The sequence below is a fragment of the Tripterygium wilfordii genome, chromosome 16 (assembly GCF_013401445.1).
Source record: "Tripterygium wilfordii isolate XIE 37 chromosome 16, ASM1340144v1, whole genome shotgun sequence".
NCBI lineage: Eukaryota > Viridiplantae > Streptophyta > Magnoliopsida > Celastrales > Celastraceae > Tripterygium > Tripterygium wilfordii.
In genome coordinates, this window is record NC_052247.1 from 234,910 (window position 1) to 262,500 (window position 27,591).

At 37.1% G+C, this 27,591-nt stretch overlaps 4 protein-coding genes, 3 long non-coding RNA genes and 1 pseudogene across 12 annotated transcripts in view; 4 read left to right on the plus strand and 4 right to left on the minus strand.

Annotated features, from left to right (window-relative positions):
- Positions 1-331, minus strand: part of LOC119980872 (switch-associated protein 70-like) — a 32,328-nt gene extending 31,997 nt beyond the window's left edge. Inside the window, exon 1 of one of the 3 annotated variants that reach the window (XM_038823697.1) lies at positions 150-308. In XM_038823697.1, coding sequence (XP_038679625.1) covers positions 150-207 — 58 coding nt within the window. In that variant the 5' untranslated portion in view covers positions 208-308. Of the gene's footprint in view, positions 1-149 lie in introns of all 3 variants that reach the window. The other 2 variants (XM_038823696.1, XM_038823699.1) reach the window with 2 other exon arrangements.
- Positions 332-3,622: 3,291 nt separating this feature from the next.
- Positions 3,623-7,594, plus strand: LOC119980876. The gene is made up of 2 exons (XR_005463951.1): positions 3,623-4,132; positions 6,661-7,594. It is a non-coding gene; the product is annotated as an uncharacterized LOC119980876 (long non-coding RNA).
- Positions 7,595-7,755: 161 nt separating this feature from the next.
- LOC119980867 (receptor-like protein EIX1) lies at positions 7,756-11,882 on the minus strand. The gene is made up of 2 exons (XM_038823686.1): positions 8,910-11,882; positions 7,756-7,964 (listed from the first exon to the last, which is right to left on the minus strand). Exon 1 carries the CDS (start codon positions 11,814-11,816, stop codon positions 8,943-8,945), a length of 2,874 nt encoding a protein of 957 aa, XP_038679614.1. The 5' UTR covers positions 11,817-11,882; the 3' UTR covers positions 7,756-7,964; positions 8,910-8,942.
- Positions 11,883-12,081: 199 nt separating this feature from the next.
- On the plus strand, positions 12,082-13,939 carry LOC119981444. Of its 2 annotated transcripts, none has more exons than XM_038824564.1 (2): positions 12,082-12,589; positions 13,413-13,939. In XM_038824564.1, the coding sequence occupies exons 1-2, from the start codon at positions 12,479-12,481 to the stop codon at positions 13,701-13,703; spliced, it is 402 nt and encodes a 133-aa protein (XP_038680492.1). In that variant the 5' UTR covers positions 12,082-12,478; the 3' UTR covers positions 13,704-13,939. The 2 variants fall into 2 exon arrangements, with proteins under 2 accessions (XP_038680492.1, XP_038680493.1); XM_038824565.1 differs by lacking the exon at positions 12,082-12,589 and adding an exon at positions 12,861-13,311.
- A 2,620-nt stretch (positions 13,940-16,559) lies between these two features.
- Positions 16,560-18,095, plus strand: LOC119981220. The gene is made up of 3 exons (XR_005464079.1): positions 16,560-16,755; positions 17,320-17,622; positions 17,725-18,095. It is a non-coding gene; the product is annotated as an uncharacterized LOC119981220 (long non-coding RNA).
- A 970-nt stretch (positions 18,096-19,065) lies between these two features.
- LOC119980446 lies at positions 19,066-20,712 on the minus strand. Its single transcript, XR_005463879.1, has 2 exons — positions 20,569-20,712; positions 19,066-19,909 (listed from the first exon to the last, which is right to left on the minus strand). It is a non-coding gene; the product is annotated as an uncharacterized LOC119980446 (long non-coding RNA).
- Positions 20,713-22,352: 1,640 nt separating this feature from the next.
- On the plus strand, positions 22,353-24,979 carry LOC119981214 (annotated as a pseudogene).
- Positions 24,980-25,933: 954 nt separating this feature from the next.
- Positions 25,934-27,591, minus strand: part of LOC119980277 — a 2,857-nt gene continuing 1,199 nt past the window's right edge. For all 3 annotated transcript variants that reach the window (XM_038822913.1, XM_038822914.1, XM_038822915.1), the window contains 4 exons: positions 27,441-27,591; positions 26,834-26,935; positions 26,514-26,726; positions 25,934-26,392 (listed from right to left, as the gene is read on the minus strand). The exon at positions 27,441-27,591 is cut by the window's right edge and continues 68 nt beyond it. In XM_038822913.1, coding sequence (XP_038678841.1) covers positions 26,105-26,392; positions 26,514-26,726; positions 26,834-26,935; positions 27,441-27,591 — 754 coding nt within the window. In that variant the 3' untranslated portion in view covers positions 25,934-26,104. The remainder of the gene's footprint in view (positions 26,393-26,513; positions 26,727-26,833; positions 26,936-27,440) is intronic.

Consider the following 27,591-nt stretch of genomic DNA (forward strand, 5'->3'; position numbering starts at 1 on the left):
TGCTTCGATCTGATCTGCTGTAGAAGGAATTACCAGTAAGTTGACCATAACATGAGTCAACCCAAGTGACATACTTATACACACACAGATCCAAATAACTCTTCAGAACATCGACATGTGTATAATTACAATTCCTTACATATACTCACCATCATCAAAGTTGAAGTATGTATCGATGGAGTCCTCGAAACCCTCGCTGAAGTACATAATGGTTTCTCAATCTACACCCGCCCTGGTCCTGCAAGAATAAAGAAGAAAATAAAAAGCTTAGGTTAACTCAAGCTATATATGTATAAAGAGGTTCGCCTACGATTACGAACGATGGATATAATTTGTAATCGTTCGATGGGCGAATAAGGATTAAGGGGGCATTGATGTACGTGTCATTTTCAGCTAAGAAAATGAGAAAATGAGCTTTTGTAATGCTTGCCCATTGATCCTCTATTTTATTAATTTGATGGTCCATGGACTCAAAGTTGGGCTAGGGGTCAACATCGGGCTAGACTGGGCCCGATTTTGAGAATCCGGTTTAGGGCTGGGAGGGGCTCCTAAGGTTCGGGCTTTTGGGCAGGGCCTGACTTTTGACTTTTAAATATTTATATGTATTATGTATAGGTACACATGCAGTGCACGTACATATACTCACAGACAGTGCACATATATATATATATTATAAATAATGTATGGTGCCGACCTTTAGGCCAGCCCAAAATTGACCAGAGATGTCAGGCTTCGGGCTGGATACTACTCCAAAAATGAAGCCCAGGCCCGCCCGAGGCGTAGGGTCGGGTTGCTCAGGCCCAATGTAATTTCGGGTCGAGCCTAGGTCCGTGAGCCAAATGGTGATCCCTAGCTGGGCACATAAGTTTTTAAGGTCTCATTTTTTATGGGCTAAGCATGGGGGAATGGCGTTTGGCTTGCCCCCATGCTAGCTTGCTTTTCCTCAAAGCTAACCCACAAGTCTGATGACATACACGCATCAATTGCTTCTCATCGATTGAAATCGGCATTTTCCTTTGCGACTCCACACCACTCTTGCTTCGATAGATCTGGCGTCAACGACGGCCGTCCACCACTCGGTCACGCATCTCTCTTCCATTTTCATTGCAAACTAGGTAAGCTCATCACACTCATTCTTCAATTTCCTGTAAGGATTGTTCAAATTGGGTTTAACTCTACTTTCTTTTCAAATGAATACAAGTGTGAGAGTTTGGTGTGTTAACAAAGTTGCGACACTAGTATGTCTATTTGTATATGTGAATTCACATTGTTGTGTATGTGCATATAATTGCATTCAGTTGAAGTGATGGTTGAGTCTCCCCTGAACCTACAGGTATGGTCACAAACAGCCATATGCATTGATGCATAATGTGTCCAAAAGTATATAATTGTATTGTTATACTGTGTACATGTGATTCATGCATCAAAGTTATATAATTGTAAAGTTATACTGTGTACATGTGATACATATGTAGTGATAATTGTCGGTAATATTTTTAGGCGCATGCAGATGGGGTGTGCTTGCATTGTCGGGTAGTCCAAAATGTAGGAATAAATTGTATGACAATTAATTTTGGCTCCAAATATTGGCATAAATGAAGCCATCAAATGGAAACCATTGTAGAGTGCTCAATTTCATTCCCTAACCACATCACACATTCACAATCTCCAACGCCTTTTATTGTCCCCAACAATGGACAACCATTGTGGTTGCTCTTACAGCCAATCAAATTCATCAAACATGCGTATGTAGTTGTTTGTATTGATGCTCAATATAAATCATTTATGTGTCATATCAACATTGGACAAAAGTCTAAAGTACCGCTTATGCAACTCATTTCAGTGCTGATAGGTCAGCCAACTTTGGTTTTGATTTGTCTCAGGGAGTGCATTTCTTCTGTTATCCTCTTGTTTTTTGTATTCCTTCTCTTTGGGATGACGTTATAGGGATATCCCGACCTAAACTTTGTCCAGTTTAATAAAACTTTTTTTTCTCTTTTAAAAAAAATGAGCATGAAAACTTCATTTCAAATAAGCTTAGAAAGGCGGTTCACGGTTTGTTAGAAGATATGTTCAAGCACGAGTGCGAGCATCCAATTAGATGTTAACATTTCCTCATTTTTTGCACCCGAGTCATGCCTTCGAGTAATTATTCAGTGATCGTGACGCACTACGTCATACGCTTATGTAGTTTACAATAAGCAATAAAACGGTGTTAATATACGGGTGCATGACTCGGAATAAAATTCAATAAGAGTTTTTTTTTCCTTTCTTATCCCTCTTAAAAGAAAACTGAAAACTCCTCGAAAAAGCAAAGATCCAAAAAAATTTATATTGTTGTAAAATAACCTTTAAAAAAAATTTCTGAGGCAACACCCCGTTGACCTTTTTCAAACAAATCAAAATACAACAGTCCACCCCATCATCGATTCTTGGCATTGCTCTTGACTCCAACTAGTGGCTCGGGTGTCCACTCTAGCTAGTGGCTCGAGTGTTGACGTTCACTTATGTAGTCAAGTTGTATTAACTTCTGAATGATTATATTGAAAGATTTATTTTGATAATTAAGTGTCCCTTCCAATAGGAGTTGAGAAAGCATGAACGTAAATACAAATGAATGTGGGAAACAATTTTGTGGATACCTTTACTTGTGTCTTTAGGTTTAGTTCGTAAATTAGATCACATTACTTCTTTGTACTTTTGTTCAACTAATTAGTTTTATTTAATTGATCCATTCCGGTCAAGCCACAAAAAGTTACTAATTTTTATAATTAATTGAGACACGTCAAATTAGCAATCATATGGGGTACGTAAGAATTAGGAGTGTCATGGGGCCGGGTTCCGAGTTATCGGATCGAGTTTGACCCGACCTGTGTTTTTTGATAGGGGAGTGACTCGCCCAATAACTCTATTAAGAGGTCATTGAGTTATCGGGTCTCGGGTTTCTCAAATCGGGTTCCGGGTTACTCGGTAAGAGTTGCATAATATAAATAAGATGTTTCGTACACAGAGATTCCATCGGATTCTTCCTCTTCAATCTGAGTAATTTTTGTGGAGGCGGCTCGAATACTTGGAATCTCACTTTATCTTCTCAAATCTAAGTATGGTTGTCATCGATCTCTCAAATTGCTGAAGAATTGGGTGATTGTGGTGACTGGTGAGTCGTAATAGTCTTGCAATTGGAGTAAGAGGTAATTGGTTTTGAAGCGCTCTTGTGCCCATAATCTTCAATTCATTATAGATATGGTACATTGCAATTGAACCCTTGAAAGATTAGTACAAAAACAAGAAAGAGCAGCTTTATTCATCATAGTGAATGTTGCTTGCCATTAGCCGATTACCTTGGTCCGTCAAAGTGGACATCATTTTTTCTTTTGTAGTTCCTCAATTTCCCTATCTCTGTCAAGTCCATCTCTCTCCTTTTCTTTGCAGCAGTTTACAACTATCTTGTTATGTGTTTTAACAAAAAATAGAGAGGTGGCAAATAGAGGCTTTAAGATTGATGTATTTGCTAAGGCTGCATGTCCCACATCGTGAAAACATAGAAAAGCATAAGGGAAAAAAGCTATAAAATCACAAAGAAGTCCACTGTTATTCATATGTTTAATTTTAATGTGTTTTTTAATCGAGTTATCAGATCATTCGATAACTCGAAATGGGGTTGAAAGTGTTGACTCGGGATCCGACAATAGTCTCCGGGTCGGGTTTCACCTGGCCCTTATAATTCCAGGGTTGGGCTGGGTCATCGGTTGGTCTGGGTTCAAAAACCTGATGGACACCTAAGAATCTTACCTTTCTTCTTCCTTGCATATACCTGTGACATTTCTTCTCTTCGACCTCAACTAGGAGATCTATTCGACCTCAACTAGGGATGTACATCTCCCACGAGACCAAACCTTCCGTTCTCCTCTTGTCCTAATTCAATTCCGTTCTCCTCGTCCTTAGCAAGTAATTAGGGCTAAATCAATTCCGCTCTCTTAGAAGAATTGGAAAAATGAGAGATTTGGTTTAGGGCAAGAGAAGAATGGGAGATTCGGTTTCTTGGACAAATTTCATTATTTATTTATTTTTTCTTGCAGGCCCAGGGTTTTTTCGGAGGACTCCATCGGTGCTTGCTTCCCCTTTCCCGATGGTAAGGTTATGTAACGAATTGTAATATATATATATATATATATATATATATATATATATCTGACGAGTTGGATCTGTATGGGTTGTTCTGCTTTTCTATTCCCAATTTTATGATGAATTGGATCTGTATGGGTTGTCCTGCTTTTCTATCCCCAATTTGTCTTCCTCTTTCGTCTTCCAATGGGTTGTTCTGCTTCTCTATCCCCAATTTTCTTCCTCTTTCCTCTTCCAATGATCTGTTCTGCTCCTCGATCCCCAATTTGTCACTCTTCCTTGTATGCAATCTCACTGGCCAAATTTTCCTGAATTATCGAGTTCCCATCCTACCCTTTTGGATTTGAGTTGCTAACTTTGATTTCCACTCCATTTGGGTTCAAAATCTCCTTCCTCTACGCGTGTAATCAAGCTTTTGTTTATTGAATTTCTGAATTGGTTTCTTCCTTAATTTACGTGTAAGTAGTTGGTGGACTTGAATTTAATAATACCTGGCTGTGTGTTTGTTTCCGATCTTGCTTGGCCATTTTACCTTACCTTAATCACAATAAAGGCAGGTTGCGGGACATTTTGTCTTGTTCCAAAGAAGTGGTTTCTAAAGAATGTATGAAAGGGCTCAGATGTAGCTCAAGTTTTGTTTCAGTTGTTCTCATACTTTCCATGGGTTTCTTTTAAGCTCCTAGTTTGGTTTCTCATACAATGCTGCTGGAGATAACCGGAACTTTGCAAATGCGGGGTTCATCCCTGTTACTTTTTGGTATGTGTGCATGCGTGGTGGAGCATGGTCTACGAGTTTATTTTGAACTGAATTTAAAAAAAAAGAAAAGGCCTTGGAATATTAATGGGAAGAGCCGTCCCGAGATCTGGCTTGCTTGATATGTTCTGTGTACAAACACATTCAAGTGATCCCCCACACAACTTCGTGTCAATGTTGGGGTACTTTACTATCTGTGCAATACTTGGAGGTTGAAAGGTTATTTCATTGCTGCCATATAATCATCCAATTTTACTGGAAACAGTTAAGAGAAAGGTTAATGCTTCTGTGATTTCTGTTGATTTCATTGCATCTGTGTTGATTCTGAATTTCTTCTCAGAGTACGGATGATGGTGAATCTATAACCTTATATAGCAAGGTAAATAAAGTGTTTAAGGTAGTCATTTATTTCCCCATCATTGGTATATCTTTGCATAAGAAGAAGGTCCAGCAAAAGCAGCCAAAATGGAGGTTCCAACAACTCAGCTTGTTGGGGCTTTAGTTCCTGGACAATTAGGTGTTGCATATCCCCGTGCACCAAATGTAAGGGCGATATCGCCAGCGTAAGTTTTCTGTCAAATTATGTTCTTTTTCACAGTGCGGCTGTTAGGTGTCCGGGAATAGGAACTCTGGGTTGTTTCTTCCATTTCCTTTCTGCTCTCATGTTTACTCAATTGGAAGAATGACACTGTTTCTATTTTTGATCACCATCATTATTCTGTTTCATTACCATCATGACATCATGTGAAGCGTTCTTTGGAATTTTTTCTATAAATGATTCATATGTTTCATGTCAGTCAAAATTTCGTTTCACATTCATGGTACAGACTGTATCTCACTAGGATTCTAACCTTTTTAGATTTTGAAATCACATTGGAATTTGAAGTTATGAGAGAGTTAACCTCACCCTTACTGAAATATGGTTAAAGAATTTGAGTTACTAGGTCCTTTTCATTTGCTTGAGTATGCTTATGGAAACCAAGACATTTCAAGGTTCTCTTGATGCTTGGTTGACGCATGTGTATGAGGGATATATGGTTGTCTATGTTTCATTTCTGTCATTGAGGTGATTTATGTATAGCACATGCTCTTAGTCCTTTGTTTGCATAAATATAGACTAAGAGGTGTTTCTATTTGTACAATTCTTTGTTTTGTAAATCACTCTCCATGTGTTCAGTCTATGTCATAAAGCAAACTAAACTTCTCTCTACCTCTCTGTCTATCCATCTGTTGGCTGGAAACATTGTGGTTGTCCCTTTGTTTGCATAAATATAGACTAAGATGTGTTTCTATTTGTACAATTCTTTGTTTTGTAAATCACTGTCCATGTGTTCAGTCTATGTCGTAAAGCAAACTAAACTTTTCTCTACCTCTCTGTCTATCCATCTATTGGCTGGAAACTACGTGTTAGTTCTCCCTTGCTGTAGTGATTCTTTCCCCTTGTGTTTTTGAGAAATTTCAGGCTTTGCCTGGGGGGTGGGGGCATTCAACTTTAGTATGCACATATGAGACTAATCGCAAGGGCTATCCATGTCTAAGTTTTGGCATGCTTAAGTTGTTTTTTTTTCTGTTTTGTTTTTTGGGTTTTTGGGGAATCCTGCAGGGAAGGGGGAATTTGCCTTAAATGGGGGTAACCTTTGCAGTTACAATCATTTTTTGCCTAGGGGTGGTTGAAAATCCATTAGTTGGTTAATAATTCATTATTTTCATTTTTTGTGGTGTGTGAACATTTTATGGATGGTTGTTGTCACTGCTGTCTAATTTGACAATATTTGCTGTAGGTGAGGCAGTGGTCAATTCACATTCTTATGCCTCCAGTCCAAACACCAGTGATCAATTCACATTCTTATTTCTTATCTTTTTTTCTTTCTGTTGATGTTTTCAATGGTGAATTACGTTGTAATAGACACGACAAAGGATGTAGTTATGAAAAAAATAGTGGTGTGAATATATTCCATTATTATGAAAATAAAAGAATAAACACTTTTTTTTTTTTTAATTTTATGCTTTCAGTTTTAAGTGTTCAACCAAACAAGTTTCAATTTTATGTTTTATGTTTTCGTTTTTTATTTTTGTTTTCAAAATTTTTAGAAGTGATATCAAACACAACTTTAATTTTTGTAGTTCGAGCTCTCCCTGTGCTTAAACTGAAAGCTAGGGGGGTATGAGTGGAACAAGATGATACCCAACAGAATTTTTGCTATTTGTAGCATCCTTGCAATTTATTTTGACAGTCGAACAGTGTACTCAGACTTTTGGCCCAGGTCAGCTTCTTTTGCAAAGTTTGGTATCGCCATTGTAGGATGAAGCTTTAAAATATATGGTATGTCCAAGTGATTGGTAGTTATGGTTCCCATCTGATCATCGCTACTGTTGTTGAATGTTTCAGATGAGCTCGGTTGATGCGGCTATAGATAAAAGGACATCAGAAAGCAGGCTTGTTTTAGATCAACTGCACTCTGCACTGACATTTAAACAGCAAGGATTCCTGGTCTCATTCTTACATTGCATGATGTGGTATAAAAAAGAGTTGTATTCTTTATACCTTCCACTCTAGTTATATGTATATGCCAACAATCCCTCAACCAAAGATGCCATGGTTTAGGCATATACTCATCCCTGGTGATACTCATGGTTCGAGTCCTATGTAAGTTATAATAATTTATCTCCCTGGCCCCCCCGTCTAGTTATGGAGATTGGAGAGGCTTCATCTTAGTTATATCTATTTATACCTTCCACTCTAGTTACGTAGTAAATATAAAATCTACCAAAACAAAGGTCAAGTATAGTGTACTAATCATGCGTCTAGCCTACACATAATAACAAGCCAACAATTCAAATGACATAGCTAAAATATATCCCAAAACAAATAAAATATTCTTGTGTCAACTCTCACAAAATACAAACACAATAGCAACTTAATTTGTTCGACCCTGGGTTTTGATAAAATGTAAAGCTAACTATAAATAGTTCATAAAAGATGTAATTAATTAACTTCTCACAATCCAATAGAAAAAAGTTGGAGCAATCCGTTGATAAACATAGCCCTTGAAGCACGGCCAATTTTTTTCCCTCTTTAGCCACTCTGTAAGGACAGAAAAATATAAAGATCAATTTAATCAGTTTCAAGAGATACAATAATATGTATATATTTTCTCATTCTTGGCATTTGAGATTTATTAGGAAAAGCTGACTTGAATAAAGGGTTAAATTTTGAGCTGTAAACAAGAGAATTAAACATTTTTGAGCTAGCAATGTATAACAAGTTTAGTCATATATATTTTCAAGAACATAAAAGTAAGATCACCCAACTCAAAAGGTGATCATATTTAGTAATATGATCACCTTTTGAGTTGGGTGATCATATTACTATATATGTATGAAGAGACAACGCTTACATATGGATTTGGATTTGGAATTGGAATTGGATTAAACACTTGTGTCCTGACTTAATTTTTAGGAACTTTTCCGATACATTGTTGGTCTTTGAACTCTAGAAATCTGATTCCCAAAGCTATTATACAATTGAGAAAAAAAAATTACATAAATAGTAGTTTGTCTAAAAACTAAATTGTTGAACATATAAATTAGCTTTTGATTTTTTTTTTTTTTGTTTAAATGAAAATCTACTGTCATTACTATTCGGGCGTGCATTGGCCACTAGATAAGTTTAATGACCGCACACAATTGCCAGCAAACTTATTTATTTATTTTCAAAATATATATTCAGTTTGAATAAAAACTGTGCGTATTAATCCCAAGTGAAACGGTGCACTTCAGGCGGTGAGACAAGACCCAGGTGAATAAACTGAAGTTAATTGCTTAACCCTGGTTTAACCTTCGCACCGAAATCAGATTCCCAATTTCACCTAGGTCAAGTGACCTCAAACCAGACAGAAGAACCGATTCCGCCATGACAAAAGACTGAAGCAGCTGGACATGTCATGATAATATGCTTTTCCTTCCCCTTCTGATTACTTGCATAAATATTATGTACAAATACACCCTGATGCATAAACTAAAACCTTACCCTTATGGCCTTATCTTTGGTAGATATCTCGCTTCATGGACACTTGTTTGGAAGAGGTTCCCCGCATAGTGATGGATTACCCTCATAAATGGATGGATCGTTGAATTTATGAAGGTCAGTGGGAATTCTTCCTTCCAAGTTGTTGTAAGATAAGTTCAACCGCATTAAGGAATTCAAAGAAGCCAAGCTCGGGGGAATTGAACCAGAAAGGTGGTTTCTTGAAAGGTCCAGCTTTTCCAGCTTCTGTAAGTCTCCAATGTTCTCAAGAATCCTCCCACTGATATAATTATTCGATAAATTTAAGATCCGCAATCCTGAAAGGCTTGTTATTTCACTAGGAATCCCTCCCGTTAGATTATTGCCTGAAAGGTCAATGCTATTAGAATTTTCAACAATGCTGCTGTACTCATCAATTCTTCCCTGCAATACGACCCTTACTAGCCGTTCAAATGTCTCACTGTTATTACCATAGACCAAGGCATGTATGTTGCCAGTGCACTTGGGAATGCCTCCGGACAGTTTGTTGTGAGAAAAGTCTATGATGTGAAGATTGGGAGGATTACATAACTCATCTGGGATAGGTCCACTGAACAAGTTGGACTGAAGACGTAGCATAAACAAGGACTGTTTTTCTCCTATCCACAATGGCAGACTACCTGAGAATTTGTTCCCTCGCAGATCGATACTCGTCAATCCTGAGCGGTTTTGCAAAGGAGTGATTTCCCCTTCAAGATTATTGTCAGCCAGCATCAGCACACTGAGGGAAGCTAGCAATGCAAATGAACTTGGGATTTTGCCAGTTAAACTGTTCTTTGATAAATCAATACCCCACAACATTTGCTGTTGGTACCAACAGTTGGGAAGGTCTCCGGAAAAGTGATTGCTGCGGAGGGAAAGAACTTGCAAGCTGGTCATATTACACATGGATGATGGGATTGTACCATTGAGATGGTTCGACGAAAGACATAGATATTCTAGTCTTGGCATTAGCTCTTCAATATTCTGTGGGATTGGTCCTGAAAATAGATTTTCTTGAAGAGAAATTCGGGTTGCATTAGTGGACCAAAGTGGAAGAGGACCCTCAAACTGATTAGAGCTTAAATCAATGAAGTTCAGATTCGGAGATTGCAATTGGTGTGGAAGCATGCCTTTGATTTGGTTGTTTGATAGAACCAAATAGGTGATTTGAGGAGACAATTTTGAGAACCATTGAGCTGGTATTGTGTCTGATATGCCAACGTTTCTCAGAGTAACAGAGGTTAGTCCAGTTTGGATTTGAAGCCACATGGGAAAGACAGGACCTACCAGGCAGTTTTCAAGTTTGATAGATTTAAGCCTGAAAGGAGGAACCCATTTACTGGACACATTGAAAACCAGAGGCCTCTTTGAGTCTGTTGTAAGAAGAAAGGTCTCTAATCTTCGTAGGTTCATCAAGTGTGATTCTTGCACAACTCCTTCCCAGGAATTTGCAATGAGGTTTGCCTCATCTAACTCCACTAGCTCTCCGAAACTTTCCGGAATAGTCCCATCCATCTTATTGAAAGAGAGGTCCAATTTTTCCAAAGATGACAGGCCCCGGATGGATTCCGGAAGGGAACCCCAAAAAGAGTTGCTAGAAAGGAGAAGATGCTGCAAATTCTTAAGCACACCTATTGAGTCAGGTAATATCCCTCCCAGGGAATTTGAACTCAGGTCCAGTGAGACTAAGCTATTGTTTAGGCTACCTGAAAAACCACCAAAAAACTCATCCGTCTCACCACCAAAATTGTTTCCCGATAGATCTAAAACCTTTAGCTTCCTTAGATGACCAAATAGTCCCGGAATTTGACCCTCCAGATACAAATTGTCAGCTAAATCAACGACCTCTAGAGACTCCAGCTTTGCAAAGTCAGCAGGAATAGGACCATTAAAGAAGTTCCATCTGAGGTGAAGTTCTGTAAGGCTAGTCAGATTGAAAAACCATTGAGGCATTAGAGAGTTGAAAGAGTTTTCAGACAAATCAAGTACTGAAAGGGAAGTGAAGTTGATGACTGATAGTGAGAGTGGAAGCCCCCCCTGAAGTTCACACCAATGTAAGTTCAACTCCTCCAAGGAAGGAAGCATATTGACTGCTTGCAGCCAATCTGCACCAATATCATTGAGTTTCACAAATCCCAAGTTGAGGACTTTCAAGGATGAAAGACCTGTGAGCCACTGCAGATTCTCTGCATGTAATTCCCAAGTGCCTGCGCTGCCATAAGAGTCTGCATAGAGATCAAGCTCCTGCAGACTCGACAAGTTTCCAAGATGAGATGGAACTTCTCCACCAAAGGATGCAAAAGAAATATTGAGATACCTCAGATTTCTTAGCTTGCCAAGAAACTCGGGAATTTGTGTACCTTCGAAGTCATTCAAGCTCAAATCCAAATGATTTAAATCCCGCAGGCGAAGCAAAGAAGCGTCAATCTTACCGCCCAAACAAGATCTTTTATAGGCATCAGGATCAGCCACACCTCCATTGATGAATTGAAATGGATTTCTGAGGTCGAGTTTGTTGACTTGGCCAGTTTGGTTATCACACCCAATACCTCTCCAGTTGCAGCAATCAGCACCAACCCAGAAGGAAAGCCTGCCAGAAGGATCAGTGAGGCCTTCTTTAAAAGCAAGAAGTGCTTCTCTCTCAATGTCTTTGCCCCCATCAACCTGCAGACAAGAAGTAGATATTGACAATAGCACACAAGTTGCTATGAAGTAAACACTTGTAGTAGTTTCCATGTTGGAAAGATGTTGCTCTAAGTTGCAGAGAATGACGCTCAAGCAGTTGAATTTGTATGAGCTGCTAATGCTATTAGTGGAAGGTCCATTTACAAGAATTAGATATTTAGATGGTGGATGGCCTTGAGGATGGGCATTTGTCTCCTCAATCATGAAAACGGCTGAGCATTCCTTCAATGGATAATATATTTTTTACAGCTCCCAATTCCAAATTCAAAGCCGAGCTTTGCCAATTCTGGACTCTATATGATGTGTATATATGTTAGGCCCATTAAGTTCTAGCCCACTTTGTGTGGACAATACATAACCAGTTAGGCCCAATCAAATTGGGCGCATATGAAGTTGGAGCCTTGGAGGTATCAGGCTGCTATCAGCAATTCAGCACACCATAATAGATTAATAGTAATCGATTCATCAGGCCCATTAAGTTCTAACCTACTTTGGAGGGAGGAGTTTGGCCATTTGGGTAAGAGAAGATGAGGTCTGAATGAATCTTGATATACTAATCTTGCCCTAAACTCTAAAGTTTAAACACCACTAAACCTTTCAAAAGGTTTCATGTTTCTTCATGCAAATTTGAACAAGCAAGTGCGAGACATATCAAAGTAAATGAACTGGGCTCCACATTTTCGTCAGCTGAAATGCTTCTATGGCCGATTCCCACTTCTCAAACCGACAAATGTCAGCAATCATTGAGTTCCAGGAATCCTGATCTCTTTCAGTAATTCTATCAAACACGCTATGTACATCATCTATATGTCCACACTTACAATATATGTTAACGAGGGAATTGGCCTTGGCCACCGACACCGAAGATGAATCCGTTTCCCAAATTCAAAAGGGTCATCTCTTCGTACGTGGGAAATGGCTTCATGGAACCCATTCGATTGGCTTTTGAGAGCGGAGCAAATTGTTTTGCTGAAGAGGTACGTATCTCGTTTTGTTTAAAAAATTAATGTAGTTGTCAAACGTGTATTGTCTACTTAAATTATTCACAACACCGCAATCCTATCCTATCCTATCTTTTCTTATAGTGTATTAATTATTCATTCGTGGGTGATTACGTGTCAAATATTAATTGACTTTTTTTTTTTTTTGAGGAAATATTAATTGACTTAGTCAAATATTTCTCTTTCTTTTTTTATTTTTTATTTTCCAGAAGTTTTTTTCCTTGTTGTATATATATATATACAATTCAATTGACTTGAGAAAAACCTCTTGGTCGGAAAAAAGAAGACGAATAAAAGAACGCACGACAATCGTACTATGTAATAGAGGATCGCACGAGTGATAAATTAAGAGGGAATGAATTCCGATCGAACAATGTTTTTTACCACTTCAATTCAATGTCTTGACATTTCCATGACAATTGAATGGAAACACCAAAGGCAAGTTCACAATGAATATAATACTAATATTCATTATTTGATCTCCAAGTTTCATCACTCTATATATATTCTCCAGTTTGATCGCAAACAGCTTTGCCAATTGCAAGCTTTTAAGGTTACAACTAGCTAGCATTCTACAATATTTACACAAGTTCCAATTGTTGTTTTTTGGTTGTGAAATGGCCCTAATTAGTAAGAGATTATACTGGAAAAAGACTGCAAGAAGGTCTTCTGGTTCCACGCGAAGGAGACTTCTGCAGGTATATACATGCATACATACATCTTGCGATTAATTATACTAATATTGCTGAACATTAACATTTTGGTTATGGTTCTAATTTTTTAAATTTTTTTTTTTTAGATTGATCATAGCGTGGAAGCGAGAATAGAAAGGTTGAAGAAGGATGTGGCGGAGATCGGGGAGGAACAAAGATGCATAAGAGAAGGGCAAAGGGAAGTGAAAAAGAAGATTGAAACAATCAGAAGTAATTGTGCACAACTTAGGAGAGAAACTCAGCTAATGTGCATGCAAAGCACCATCTTCAACCATAAACTCAATATTATGCTTCAAATCATGCATGCAAGAAAACGTGGTGACGTCGATAAAGCGCAGAAGCTAACTCAGTTCCTCTTCGATGATCGTTTCTCTTAAAAGGGTTCATGCATGCATGGTGGATTGGTTGAAAATGATCTATCGAGTCAATAAATTCTGGAGGTCAAGCTAGAACTATGTTGGAAGTTAATTAAGCTGATAATGTGTTGTGTGTATCTAGCTATGTAATGTGGGAAAGTTGCATGGATTCATGTAATCGTTGATATTATTCTTCTTTTTTGTATTTATCATTCATTTTCATTAATGAACACTTTCGACCATTAAATAAAGTTAAGTTTACGGTACAACTTGTGCCTACCAAGTGCAGTTACAATTTTGTTGAGAGAAATACAAAAAGCAACGATTCTTACATGATTACAATCCACGCAACAATTTTTACATGATCATAGACTTGGATTCCCATTAATTTTCTCATACACTCATGTATTGACAACAACGAAACTTGGAGGCTCTTTCTTTGGGAGAGGATAACGACTTCTTCAACCTTTTTGTTAAAGACTACTCTGTATATGAATCTATCTCTCTTTCTTTTCTTTATGTTAAACCACATAACCCACATCAGTTGTGAATGTTCCAACCGATGGGTATATATGGGCAAACCCCTTCCTTAGTAACCAACAAGGCATTTTCCTAACCCAAGTGAGTTGGTCTTTGGCCCAGTGAATTAGGCTTCGGCATGTAGTAGGTGGACTAAGGAGGTTTGGTATGTATAGGGGTTTGGATTTCTGAAACTTTCTAAATTTACTTTGAAATATTGGTAGATTGTGTTAGAAATCCAAATCTAAACATATCAACAAATATTATCTACTCTGGACCACGAGCCCTTTATGGATTTGTTCTCCTAGAAGATCTCCATAATACTTAGGCCCAAAAAAGGTTTTTATCGTGTGAGAGTTGCTTGGACTTTATCTATATACGGATATACCACTTGATTGAGTTATGTTAATCGGATATGAGATTATAAGTCATGACATTTCCCTGTAATTGTTGGTTATGTGAGGCCCAACAAATGGGGACACAGGTAAAAGTCATGTCCAAATGAAATAAGTCATAACTCAGATACCTTGTTAGAAATTCAACCTCAAACACATCAATAAATATTTTTTCATTTTGGGCCACATGATGCACAAATTTGTTCTTCTAAGCCGTCTCCGTACAACTTAGGCTAAAAAAATGCCTTTGTTGTGTGATAGGTGATTAGAATCTGCTTATATATCATTCGATTAGGTTATGTCAACATGATATGAGATTATAAGTCTTGACAGATCCAGGAGAGGGTTCCACAAAGAATTTCTCGTTTCTCTTTCACGAAGAAATTGAAAAGAGTTTAGTCTTCTATTGCATATTGGTAAAGCTGCGGCTCGTCTTTTGGTGAGTACTCTTAGAGCCGAAGTAATCGTTCATCCTTCAATTTCAGATCTAGTTACTTAGCTTTTTCTCAAATATAGAGAAAGCAACTAATAAAGAAAAGAGTCTTAGGATGAAAGCCGTACATTTTATGCATTCTTTCAACATGCATATCCCTTACTTCTGTCATTTGGTTTAGTTAGCAAAATTAGATCAAAGTACTCTGTTTGAAGTTCTGGTCAAGTAGTTTATTTAATTGATTCATTCCTGTCAAGCCCACCAAAAGTCCATTTTTATATTAATTGAGACAGCAAGGTAGATTACCAAATTGATAATTTGAGATCTATCAATCTGTAACGGGTATACACAAACACTCACACACACGTCAAATTGATCAATCATACATGGTAGGTAAGAAATTGAGAGGAAGCCGAGCTGGAATGATAGATGAATTGCATTTGAATTTAGATAGATATGTGTTGATGTGACAACTCTGTATACATATTCCTGCGAGGTTACCTCAGTAATAATAAAGGGTGACTGTTGAAACTCAAAACTAACCTAGAACATATGTTGATTCGACAACTCGTCCTTTTGCATTAGCAAAACTTTCTCCGTTTTGGATCAATTTATACTGATCCACAAGGTTTTGTCTTCCTAGGCTCAACGCTAGTACATACTAGTTTGAGTCTAGAAAATGTGCTTATTACTAGTTTGGAAGTTAGGTACATTATATTCTTTACATCACATCTTCCTCTAGACAATGTGAGACAAGAGACCATCGCCACTAGGTAACTAATCCAGTACTTCCGAACTTGACACTAACAATTTGTGATCCCGTCCACTTGAGCCGATGTCACAATTCATGAGCTTCCTCATTGCTTTATAATTCACCATGTAAGAGGATGTCCTTGGATGAGTTGTTTCTTGAGTGAATTCTGATTAAAAAATAATGGATTGTGATAGGCTGCTATTGTAAAATAATAACAACCTCTCCACTTCCTCAATTTTTAGGTATAAATTATTTTTTTAAAAATTTCTATAAATAATAAATAGAAAGTATGTAAGATTTTGACCATTGATTATGTATTCAATTATTGGATCATAAAAAAAGAACAACAGGCTATACACTTTGTATCCAATGCTAGCTTTAGAACCACATAAGTTTCTCACCGATTTTCTTTAATTAATTTGATTTTTTATTCATTAAAAATTGCATGTATTAGATTGAAAATCATTAATATTTATCATTTATTATTTTTTTAAAAAAATTATTGATAGGAGATGAGGGGCTGTCAGGCTGCTGGCAGCCTTACCCCAATCCGTGTTGCCATCCTTGTTGTGGACGTTGCAATCAAAGCATAGTGTCTACAACCGCGCGATCCTTCACGATGGCGTGCGACTTCCACACGGCCATTAAAAAAATAGAAGGTATTGTCAATTTGTCAGGTCCTAATGTCCATATTCAACCTTGAATGTCTCGCATAACAAGGAGAAATTAAATACAAGACTTATTTGCCTATATATATATATATATATATATATACATGCATAACAAAGCTTACCCTATCATTCCACCTCCACACACAGATATCTTAAATAAGTCTATCCGGAAATGAAGCTCTTATTGCGGATCCGTGTAAGACCTTTGCCCGCGGGGCCTAACGGGCATACTATATTGTCAAACAAATTGTTCCGGAGGAGGAGCAGGAGGATTTCAAATGCCACACAAAGGAGGAATCGGGTACGAAATTTTGTAATATGACTGTTTAATATTAATTGCTTCACATACTCATTTATCTTATCCAAAACCTAACTCGATTTATTTAATAAGCAAGTTAATGCATGACTAGTGGTGCTTAATTACCAAGAAAATTGATTAGTGGGATTGAAATGCCAAATTGTCATAATTGCGTGAGATTTGACCGAGAGACTTGTTTCGACATAGTGATCAAGCCCACCCCATTTTTGACAAATCTTACTGTTTAAGGCCTCAAATGAGTCTTTTATTGTTTTAGGAAATTTTTTGTTATTTGATGTTTTTCTTTACTTTAGGGTTGTAGCAAGCTCTCTTGTCATTATGTTTTGATTTTGAAGAAATATATTGAGAACCTCATAGTTTCTCTCAAATATGATGGATTGTATTGTTTACTTTCTTGATTAAACATTGGTTTAATCTTGTTTGTTGTTTTCGCTTGCATCACAAGTACTTCTAACATGGAAGCTTAAACTTGACTACCGGCATGTGCCTCAAAGCCGTTTGTGAGTTTATTGTGACTTCACTCATCATTGCCATTGTTGTACCCAGAAAGAGAAGATCAATAATAAGGGGATCAATAATAAGGGGAAATTGAAGGCACGCGTAGAACGTTTGAGAGCTGAAATGGTAGAGATTGATGAAGAACAAAAGAAAATCAAAGAGGGAAAAAGACAAATCAGAAACAAATATCAAGCGCTAAAGGCAGAACAAGAGCAACTAAGGATGGAGACCAATCTCATCTCACAGCATAGCCTCAGTATCCAACAACGTCTCATTCTACTCTTCAAAATCTTCAAAACCAAAACTTAACAACGATTTTGCAAAAGCAGCTCAACTCACTCAGTCTCTCCGGTACGTACGTACGTATGTATGTATGTATATAATCAAATTAATTATGAAGTTTGTGCAAGATTGCATGGCTAGCAATAACAACTTTTTCTTGTGTTGATGCAGTGATTTAATAGCAAATCAAAAGGTGCCAAAGTGAGGTGTATGAGTGCTAGCTCCTCCGGCAGATAGTATTGAACACGTACGTACGTACGTGAGGATGGAGAACTATAAAAGTCACGACATTTTCCACCTTCTCAGTCATTGCATGTGCCTGCAACTTGGGATCTAAATGTTTGAATTTCAAAAGCCTTTTATTTTATTATAGTATTGACTCGATTTATTGTAGTATTGATAACTTAAGTCATATAAACTAAGATGATCCATATTTATTTGTAAAATCGATATATGTTGGAACTTGGAATTGGTATTTGATTATTGTGTGTACATCGTGGTAATTCATATAGTCACATCCATAGTAGTTCCTGTTTTTAAAAGCAAGTTGCATAATTTAACTACTTGATGATAGTTTAATTGGTTATATCTCCAAATTTAGAGCGTAAAGAATATCACTCGAGATCGAAAGTTTGATTCTAAACTAGTCACTATTTTCAAATGGTTTATTCTAGGCCTCAACTCACTTACCTATCGAGCGGGTTTGCATGTACTTAATTGGTTAACCTAACCCGATTGGGCTAAAGTTGATGCCACTATTTTCAACTGATTTTCGTTGGGTCTCAACCCAACTAATTTGTGCGAGTTTACAAGTGCCTAACCAGATCCGAATTTAAATTTATTGGATTGTCGAAAGACACGTTTATTGAGTTGTTGTCGGTTAAAAAAAGAGCAAGCAGCATAGCGCGTGAATAATTTGAAATCCATTTGCGAAATATTCAAGCCCCGCGCCCCGCTTTGATTTTTGTTTTCTTGCAAGAAATTCAGGTCACGCTTGACTTTTTTATTTTCTTATAAATTCAAACTTAGCTGAACCTTTTTTTTTTTGTTATTTCCTTACAATAAATTCAAGCCACGCAACATGAAGCATCTTCTCGATCGGATTCCAAATGATTAAAACACTAGAGGAACATTCTTGCCTTCTGAGTACGCATCTTCGAATGAACTTCAACCATTTGCATGCTTTCTTTTTTCTCGGCACAATCATTCCTTTGCTTCTTCAACCTTAACTTGCTGCGACATTTCACTATGCATAAACCGTACTCCCAACCCATTTTGCTGCCCCCAACAAAATATTACCATTATTTTATTGCTCTAAAAAGTGATATTCTAACTGGTTATTAAAAATTTATATTTTCCAACAATATCAACATGTTGACCTCATTTTGTTGTGGCATGAATGTGGACATGACAAATGTGATGTCCATCTGTTTGCTCTCAGGTGGGTCTCACAGCACACACACATTTTATACTAAAATTAATAAGAGTCTCATCTCTATTATATAAAAATCAAACCAACAAATTTATACCATTGTACTAATATATTTTGTTAAACCGATCACATCAACAAAACACATATCCCAATACATTTTGTTGATCCCAACAAAATACATATCTCAATATATTTTGAGCACTTGCAATGGTATTTTTTATTTTTTTTGTTACATGATGTAGACAGTATAAGAATAAACAAATATAATTTGAATTAATTACACATGATCTATTGGCTCTAAGAATACATAAGTTGAAGCCCAATAGAGTAGACCAAGATCCAATAGATAAAAGTAAAACTTAAGCCCAGTAGCATAGAAGGCCTTCAAGATGAAGGACAGACTAGAGCACTAAGCTAGCGAAAGCTCGAAGAAACCTTTCACAGAGAGAGCATGATGAATCCACAAGAATGCTATCAAGAGAAATGATGGCAAAAGATTTGCAGAGAGCAGCCATTAATACTGAGGAACATCAATCCCAAAAATTATATCTTGAATGCAACTATTACACAACAATTCGTGTATTTGTATTAGAATGGGCTAGTAAGTGACAGCGGCCTACAAGATTTAATTTTGGGACTGAAGTTCCTCAGCATTAGTGGCTGCTCTCTGACAAATCATTTGCCATCAAAGATGCATTCATAAATTCATACCTCACACCTCCTCCAACTTCCCAATCTGCAATATGTACATTCAATCCTTTAGTTTCAGATTTAAGCTGGCCAATCTGAGTGACTGCATTCTGCAAATTTTGAGCCATCGAGTATCTTTGCATCATTCAATTAATCATTTGCACTTTCAAGGTCTTCCACTTTTCTCTTGGCACTTGGCAGCTTGCAACTCCTCTGCTGTTTTTAAAGTATGCCCTGCACCATATATATATATATATATATATGAATGATTCTTCATTGATTACATAACCACACCATCAATCCAAAAAAAAAAAAAAAGTGGAAAGTGCAAATGATTCAATCGAATGATCCAAGAATAATTTATAAATATATATGGTGCAGCTTGCAACTCCTCCGCTGAACAATGTGTATTTGTAGTGTGTAGATCTAGCCGCCAAGCTAGTTAGTTAACATACGTTTCTCCCATGTCAATTATACACTATAATAAGAAAATGCAAAGAGAAATAAAAACCAATTAACCAACCAGAAGATCAAATGATTTGGCCAGGAGATTGCATACCATAAAGAAAGATGTATTTGGGATAGAAAAACAGAACACCCATTGGCAATTTGGAAGACGAAAGAGGAATACAAATTGGGGAGAAAAAAGCAGTACCGCCCATTGGAAGACCCAAGAGGAAGACAAATTGGGGATAGAAAAAAGCAGAACAACCTATTGGAAGACGAAAGAACAAAACAAATTGGGGATAGAAAGCAGAATCAACACATCCAAGGTAACATAACATAATAGTCAACCCCAAGTGAACATACAGTTTTACCAGTAGCTTTACGAGATCTGACATACTTATAAACACAGATCCAACTCATCCAAAGATATATTTACATATCCTTACCATCGTAAACGTTTAAGAAAGCATCGATGGTTATAAAACTATCCCCTCCATCGTCGTCGTCAATAGCCTGAAGGCTGAAGATCACCGATTATCTCCGTGGGTCTATCTCAATGTTGCGGTTGAGAATGAACATCGTGGAAAAATAGGGTTGACAGCTCAATTGTTAACCACAGTTGTATGTGGCAACCAGAGTTAGATAGTCAAAGTTAATACAACAAAGTCAAAGTCAGGACAACAATAACAATTAAAGAGAGTATTCCAATGAATGTATTGCGGCGAGTAAAAAAAAACAAAAAAGAATCTCTCCCCAACACTAGTTCATGAAATTACAAGGTGTTTGTGATGTGTCTAAAGCAAGGTTTTAAAAATCGGACCGATCCTTGAACCTGAAAACCTTTCGTTTCACGGTTTAAATGATCACCAGTTCGATCAATCGGTCCTGTCCGGTTTTCAAAACCTTGGTCTAAAACGCAAGTGAAGCACATACTATATTGAGCATTAAAAAAACTTTTGGTCATTGAAAAATATGATTTAATTCAACTCGGTTATCCAATTTACGTATCGAAAATTTTAAATTTTCAACTTAATCACTCGATTAGTTTTTTATTTTATTTTATCTTTTCCGAACGATAAACTCGTTGATGTGGCATAAAAGATTTATATATTTTGTATTTTTAATTGACATGGCCCGAGAAATTGATGACTTGAATTTTTTATATATTTCAAAAAATAATAATAATAACACAGTAAAAATAAACCGAAAAAAATTAATAAAGGCTTGTCAAGGTCCATCGATATGTTGTTGTCCATGTCATATTTGGTAGAGGCGTGGCTCCATAGCAACCAATTCACCAGTCCGATCTTAGACCTCCCCAAATGTGGTAGCCTTGTCGATTTGTAGATCCATGAGAAAATGCTCTCTGGGATCTGCCTAAGTCGCTAACGAATCTTCCCAATTTCCCGTGACCCGCAGGTAATGACATTGATTGAGATTGCTAGGGTTTTTGGGTACCCGATTACGCTATCTGATTCTTGGGATTAGAACAATGCATGTTAGGGCTGGGCTTTCGTCTCTTGCAATTCTCAGGGAACTGTCATCACAGTAAATCTCGTAAAGCAGCAGCTCTCAGGGGAGGAAACAGATTCGATGTCAATGTCATCATCCTATATTACTGATCAATATAAAGGAAATCAATATAAAGGAACAACTTTACTATATTACCGATCAATCTGAAAATACATTACAAATGAAGAACAAATAGAACAAAAAAGGAGATTGGAATATGGAATGTCAAGCCCAGAGTAATCTCTGTCTCCTTAAGCAAGGACGGAGCCACGTGGGTCCTCAGGGGGGCACGTGCCCCCCTGGATTTTTCAAAAAAAAATACTAGATATATATATATATTAAGTTACACCTTTAACAAAAAAGCGTCAGTAGCGTGATGATTACCTCAGTTGGCTAGCATGTTGCGATTTTTTTTTGGTGAAGTTCTTTTTAAGTTAATTAATTGCAAATTGCACAGACCCCCCACTACTGCCTGCAACCGTGCTACGTGCTACCACTTGCGACTCGGTTCCTCGACAACGGCAAATCTGTGAGACTACAACTACAAACAATCAAGAATTCTAAGTAAGTTTTTATATAAAACAATACAAAGAGAGACAATCTATCTACTATCTTGTCGATTTGTCTTATTGAATATTGATTAATTTATATGATATGCATAAAAGCCAAATTGGGTGATCGCTTGATCGATATTCGGTGGAATTTGTGGTCCTGTGGAATAGACAAGTGGAAGCACTCTCTCTACACCGATTCATCTACTACCTTACTACGCATCATGAAACGGAAATTATTTGACACAGATTCAGTTGGGAAAAATAAAGCAATCGCCTCTTCTTTGGGTTAGTTTTGTTCTATCTAAATATTGAGCAATAATGTGAATCATATATTATTTAGTTTTATTTATTCATTGATGATGTGCTATTATTTTTGGTGATTTGGTAATGTTCTTTTATAGTTATGGAGAGGTTCTTAATAAAAAGGGTACAAGATTCATCACCTCCAACTTCAAGAAGCCCAAAAGAATCATCACTTCCTCCACCTCAAAAGAAAGATGACTCTCCAAAAACAAGTTGTTTTGATACTAAGATAGACGATCTTCAAATGGATCCGGGCAAACGAAAGAAGATTAGTAGCTACCATCCCAATGATAGAGAGAGAGTTCGTAGAGCTTATTTGTTAAAAGGTCCTCATCAGCCGAAAATAGAAAGTTTCCGACCCACTCAAGTAGGAAGCAAAGCGAGACGATTCAACCCGACTTGGTATGATGAATTTGGCGAATGGCTAGAATATAGTGAAGAAAAAGATGCTGTATTTTGCTTATATTGTTATCTTTTTAAAGATAATATTGGAGAACAAGCGGGTGGTGAAGTTTTTACTAGTGAGGGATTTAAAAATTGGAGGAAGAAGGGGAAGCTTCGTGGACATGTTGGAGGTATTACTAGCACTCACAACAAAGCTCGAAGTAAGTGCCATGACCTTTTAAAGCAAGATCAACATATTGAAAATGTGTTTGTCAAGCAATCAAACCAAGCTCGGAGTGATTATAGAGCTCGTTTGAATGCATCACTTGATTGCATTCGTTTTCTTCTTCCACAAGGACTCCCTTTTCGCGGTAATGATGAATCTGAGACTTCAGAAAATCGAGGAAACTTTCTTGAACTTTTAGAATTCCTTGCTGCTCATGATAAAGAAGTTGCAAGTGTCGTTTTAACAAATGCACCAGAGAATGCCAAGCTAACATCTCCTGATATTCAAAAGGACCTTGTAACTGCTGCTGCAACTGAGACCATCAACTCCATTATTAGTGATTTGGGGGATGAATGTTTCTCACTTCTTGTTGATGAATCTCGTAACGTTTCAACAAAGGAACAAATGGCTATTGCATTACGTTATGTCAATATTAGTGGACATGTGGTGGAGTGCTTCCTAGGTGTTGAACATGTTACAAGCACAACCGCTAGCTCACTTAAGGAGACCATTGATGCATTATTTTGCAAAACAGGATTGAGCATTTCCAAATTGCGTGGGCAAGGTTATGATGGGGCAAGCAATATGCGAGGAGAGTTTAACGGGCTGGAGACTCTAATTTTGAGAGAGAATGAGTGCGCATACTATATTCATTGCTTTGCACACTAACTTCAGTTGGCTTTGGTAGGTGTGGCAAAGAAACATCGTGATGTGTCATGGTTTTTCAACTTGGTTGCTAGTATTTTGAATGTTTTTGGAGGCTCTTGTAGACGTCATGATTCTCTTCTTGAGATACAAGCAAAGAAAGTGTTTGAAGCTTTAAGTGTGGGGGAAATTCCAAGTGGGCGAGGCCTAAATCAAGAAACTACTCTTGCACGTGCTTCTGATATACGTTGGGGATCACATTATGAAACTTTGGTGAGCTTGATCAAATTGTTTGGATCTGTAATTTCTGTCATTGAATTGATTCAGGATGAAGGGCAAGGAGAACAAAAGGGTTTGGCAAAAGGTTTTTTGTTTAATATGTGTCAATTTGACTTTGTATTCAACCTACATTTGTTGAAAGCAATATTGGCAATAACGAATGAGTTGTCACAAGCATTGCAGAGAAAAGATCAAGACATTGTGAATGCGATGAGGCTAGTTGAATGTTTCAAAAGTAGACTACAATTGATGAGGGATGATGAATGGGATTCTTTCATTGATAAAGTTTCATCATTTTGTGGTTTACATAATATCAGTGTTACTATCATGGAAGAGCAATATTTAGTTGGAGGAAGATCAAGACGTGGAGGACAAGAGGTAACAAATTTACATCATTATCGTATTGAATTATTCTACACTGTGCTAGATAGACAGTTTAGAGAGCTGAATGATCGCTTCACTGAGACAACTACAGAGTTACTTATCTGTGTGGCATGTCTCAATCCTAATGATTCATTTTCAGCATTTGATAAGCAGAAGCTCATCCGGCTTGCAACTTTCTATCATAGTGATTTTACTTTGGTGGAGCTTATGACTCTTGAAGATCAACTTGATACATATATCTTTGATATGCGTCATAGTAAAGAGTTTGAACAGTTGAAAGGACTTGGTGATTTATCTGAGAAAATGGTTCAACACAAAAAGAAGCAATTGTATCCGTTAGTGTATCGACTCTTGAAAATGACATTGATTCTACCAGTTGCCACAGCTACCGTGGAGAGAGCATTTTCTGCTATGAAGATTGTGAAGAGTCGTTTGCGCAATCGAATGGGAGATCAATTATTAAATGATAGTTTGGTTGTATACATTGAAAAAAAAGTGTTCAATGATATTAGTAATGAAGCTATCATACAACGCTTCTAGAAAATGAAAAATCGTCGTGAACAATTATAAATGTAACTATTTTTTTTAAGTTATTTCAATATTATCTTTTGGACTTGTCTATTTAGTACAATTTATTTTTGTCAGTGCCCCCCCTTAGTCAAAATCCTGGCTACGTCCCTGTCCTTAAGACTACATCGCCTCCCCATCAGTTTGCTTCGGAAAATATAGATGACAGCCTCCCAGGATAGATTGGCCTCAGCTCTGCACGGAATGGAAGCTTCACACTGGGCAACTAGCGGAAACAACAACGCAACTCTCAAACTCTCTCTATGAATGCAAATGCAAATGCAAATGCTTTGAATGTGTTTTTTGTGAATGGTATGGAGGCCTCTATTCTATTTATAGTGCTTGGGAGAAAGAAAGGATTGGAAAGTAATCTACACAGATAATTCCAACATTTATTGAGAATAATAATCAAAACATAGATAATTAATTAAACAGATAAAATTTGATATGTTTTCTCAAACATATGAATTTTAATATGTTATTTGCTTATCTGATTGTTGAGATGAGCCTATGGACTGGGTTGAGACAAGCCCACGAGTTGGGCCAAAAAAGAAGGAAGACTCCCCACTGGACTGTAGTCCAAAAAGGAAAGACCTGGATGGAGCCGGTCCACCACACATGTGCGCGCAAACGGAACCGGATTTGCCAATCGGGTTGTGGCATCGCGTGGTTTTTTTACATAAAGTGGTATCTTTCCCTCCCACAAAAGCTTGGATGCCCTTGGACCCAAACCATTAGTTCAACCCTTACTCTTATATACAAGAGTTGGTTCACTTAATTCTCCAATGGGAGACTTTAATTCTTCCTCAAGATTGGTCATGCCCAAATGGCTTTGAACAAGTGAATACATGTAATTATTCTCCACACGAAATTCTATATATTCATGTTTAGATCCATTAATTGGATCTCAATTAAATTCATGGTCAAAGACATGAATTTCCAACAATAACAACCCCATTAATATAACCATAATACAACACAACAGTTTACTTTAACTAACATATAACAAAAAACAGCAGGCGTAGTTAACATAACATCAACTAGTTGCATGACTGAGGTGGCATTAGGCCCACTTGCATAGACTTGTAAGACGGACCAAGCTGCACCCTAACATAATATTGCTAGATCTTACCTCGAGATGAAATAAACATTTCTTGATTTCATACATTTAGACATTAATCTTGCCCGGCAAGCACGCATCTCCTCAATAAAGTCATCCATTTGCCCTTTTCTCTCGGCACGATCATTTCTCATTGCTTCTTCAAGCTCTCTTTTCCATCTCTCAAGTACTAGCTGTGACATTTCACTTTGCGTAGACTGTATTTCTGGTACTGATGTCGCAATAGGACGTCCAAGTCTTCCATTCTCATCTTGCCCTAATTGCACTTGTTCCATTGGAAATTCTTGACCATGGTTCTAAATATATATATATATATATATAAATAAGTAAATTAATAATTTGATCATGATGTCGTTTGATTAATCTAGCATAACATAATAAACAACAAATTTATTGAGGAAATAGGGTTACACTTACTAGCCCATTCGAATACAAATCCGCGAACTGTTGTTGTCCTGTAATGGTTGGGTTCAAGATATGTTTTTGGGATTGAAATTCCTCAATGTTGGTGACTGTTGCCTGCAAATCATTTATTGCTGTGTCTCTTTCCGCCATCAAAGATGCATTCATACATTCATTCTCCTCTTGCCCGAATTGCACTTGTTCCATAGGCAATTCTTGAATATGGTTCTAAAAAAATATATAAATAAATAATAATTTGATCATGACGTGCTTTGATTAATCTAGCAAAACATACATAAACAACAAATTCATTGAGGAAATAGGGTTACACTTACCAGCCCATTCGAATACAAATCCGCAAACTGTTGTCGTTCTGTAGTAGTTGGGTTCAAGATATAATTTTGGGATTGAAGTTCCTTAATGTTAGTGACTGCTGCCTGCAAATCATTCATCATTGTGTCTCTTTCGGCCATCAAAGATGCATTCATACATTCATATATGGAGATTTATGTCTTGCAAAATGTACATACATATATCATATAGATGAACATTATTTACATTCCATTTTTTATTAAGTACACCCCACTCTAATGTGTTTTTAAGGTGCAAATATTCGGGTTTGCTCGTGTGCCTTTACGGTTCAAAAGGCACACAATTTGTTCTATAAGTAGATTTATATTTTCAGTTACTAACTAGAGATCTTCCATTCATTAAATAGATCTTATATTATGTGACTAGTTTATTTACTAAAAATAACATCATCGATTTACTACAGAACAAGACTGACTGACCAATTTACTGAAGAAAAGATCAAACGGCACTTACGATTTTTGACCCTTGACGACACTATAGTCATGTATACTATCAAAGAAGGTCATATAATTAATAAAAACACAGTCAATTATTCATTGAGGGAGTTAACTAATCTTAGTACTAGCTAACCTGATTCCAATAAATAACAGCATGTTGTTGTTGTTGAGCCCCACTAGTTTCTTTGAATCCTTTAATTTCAGATTGAAGCTGCCCGATCCACGTCTGTGCTTCCTGCAACTTTTGAACCATCAACAAATATTGAGTCATCAATGACTTATTT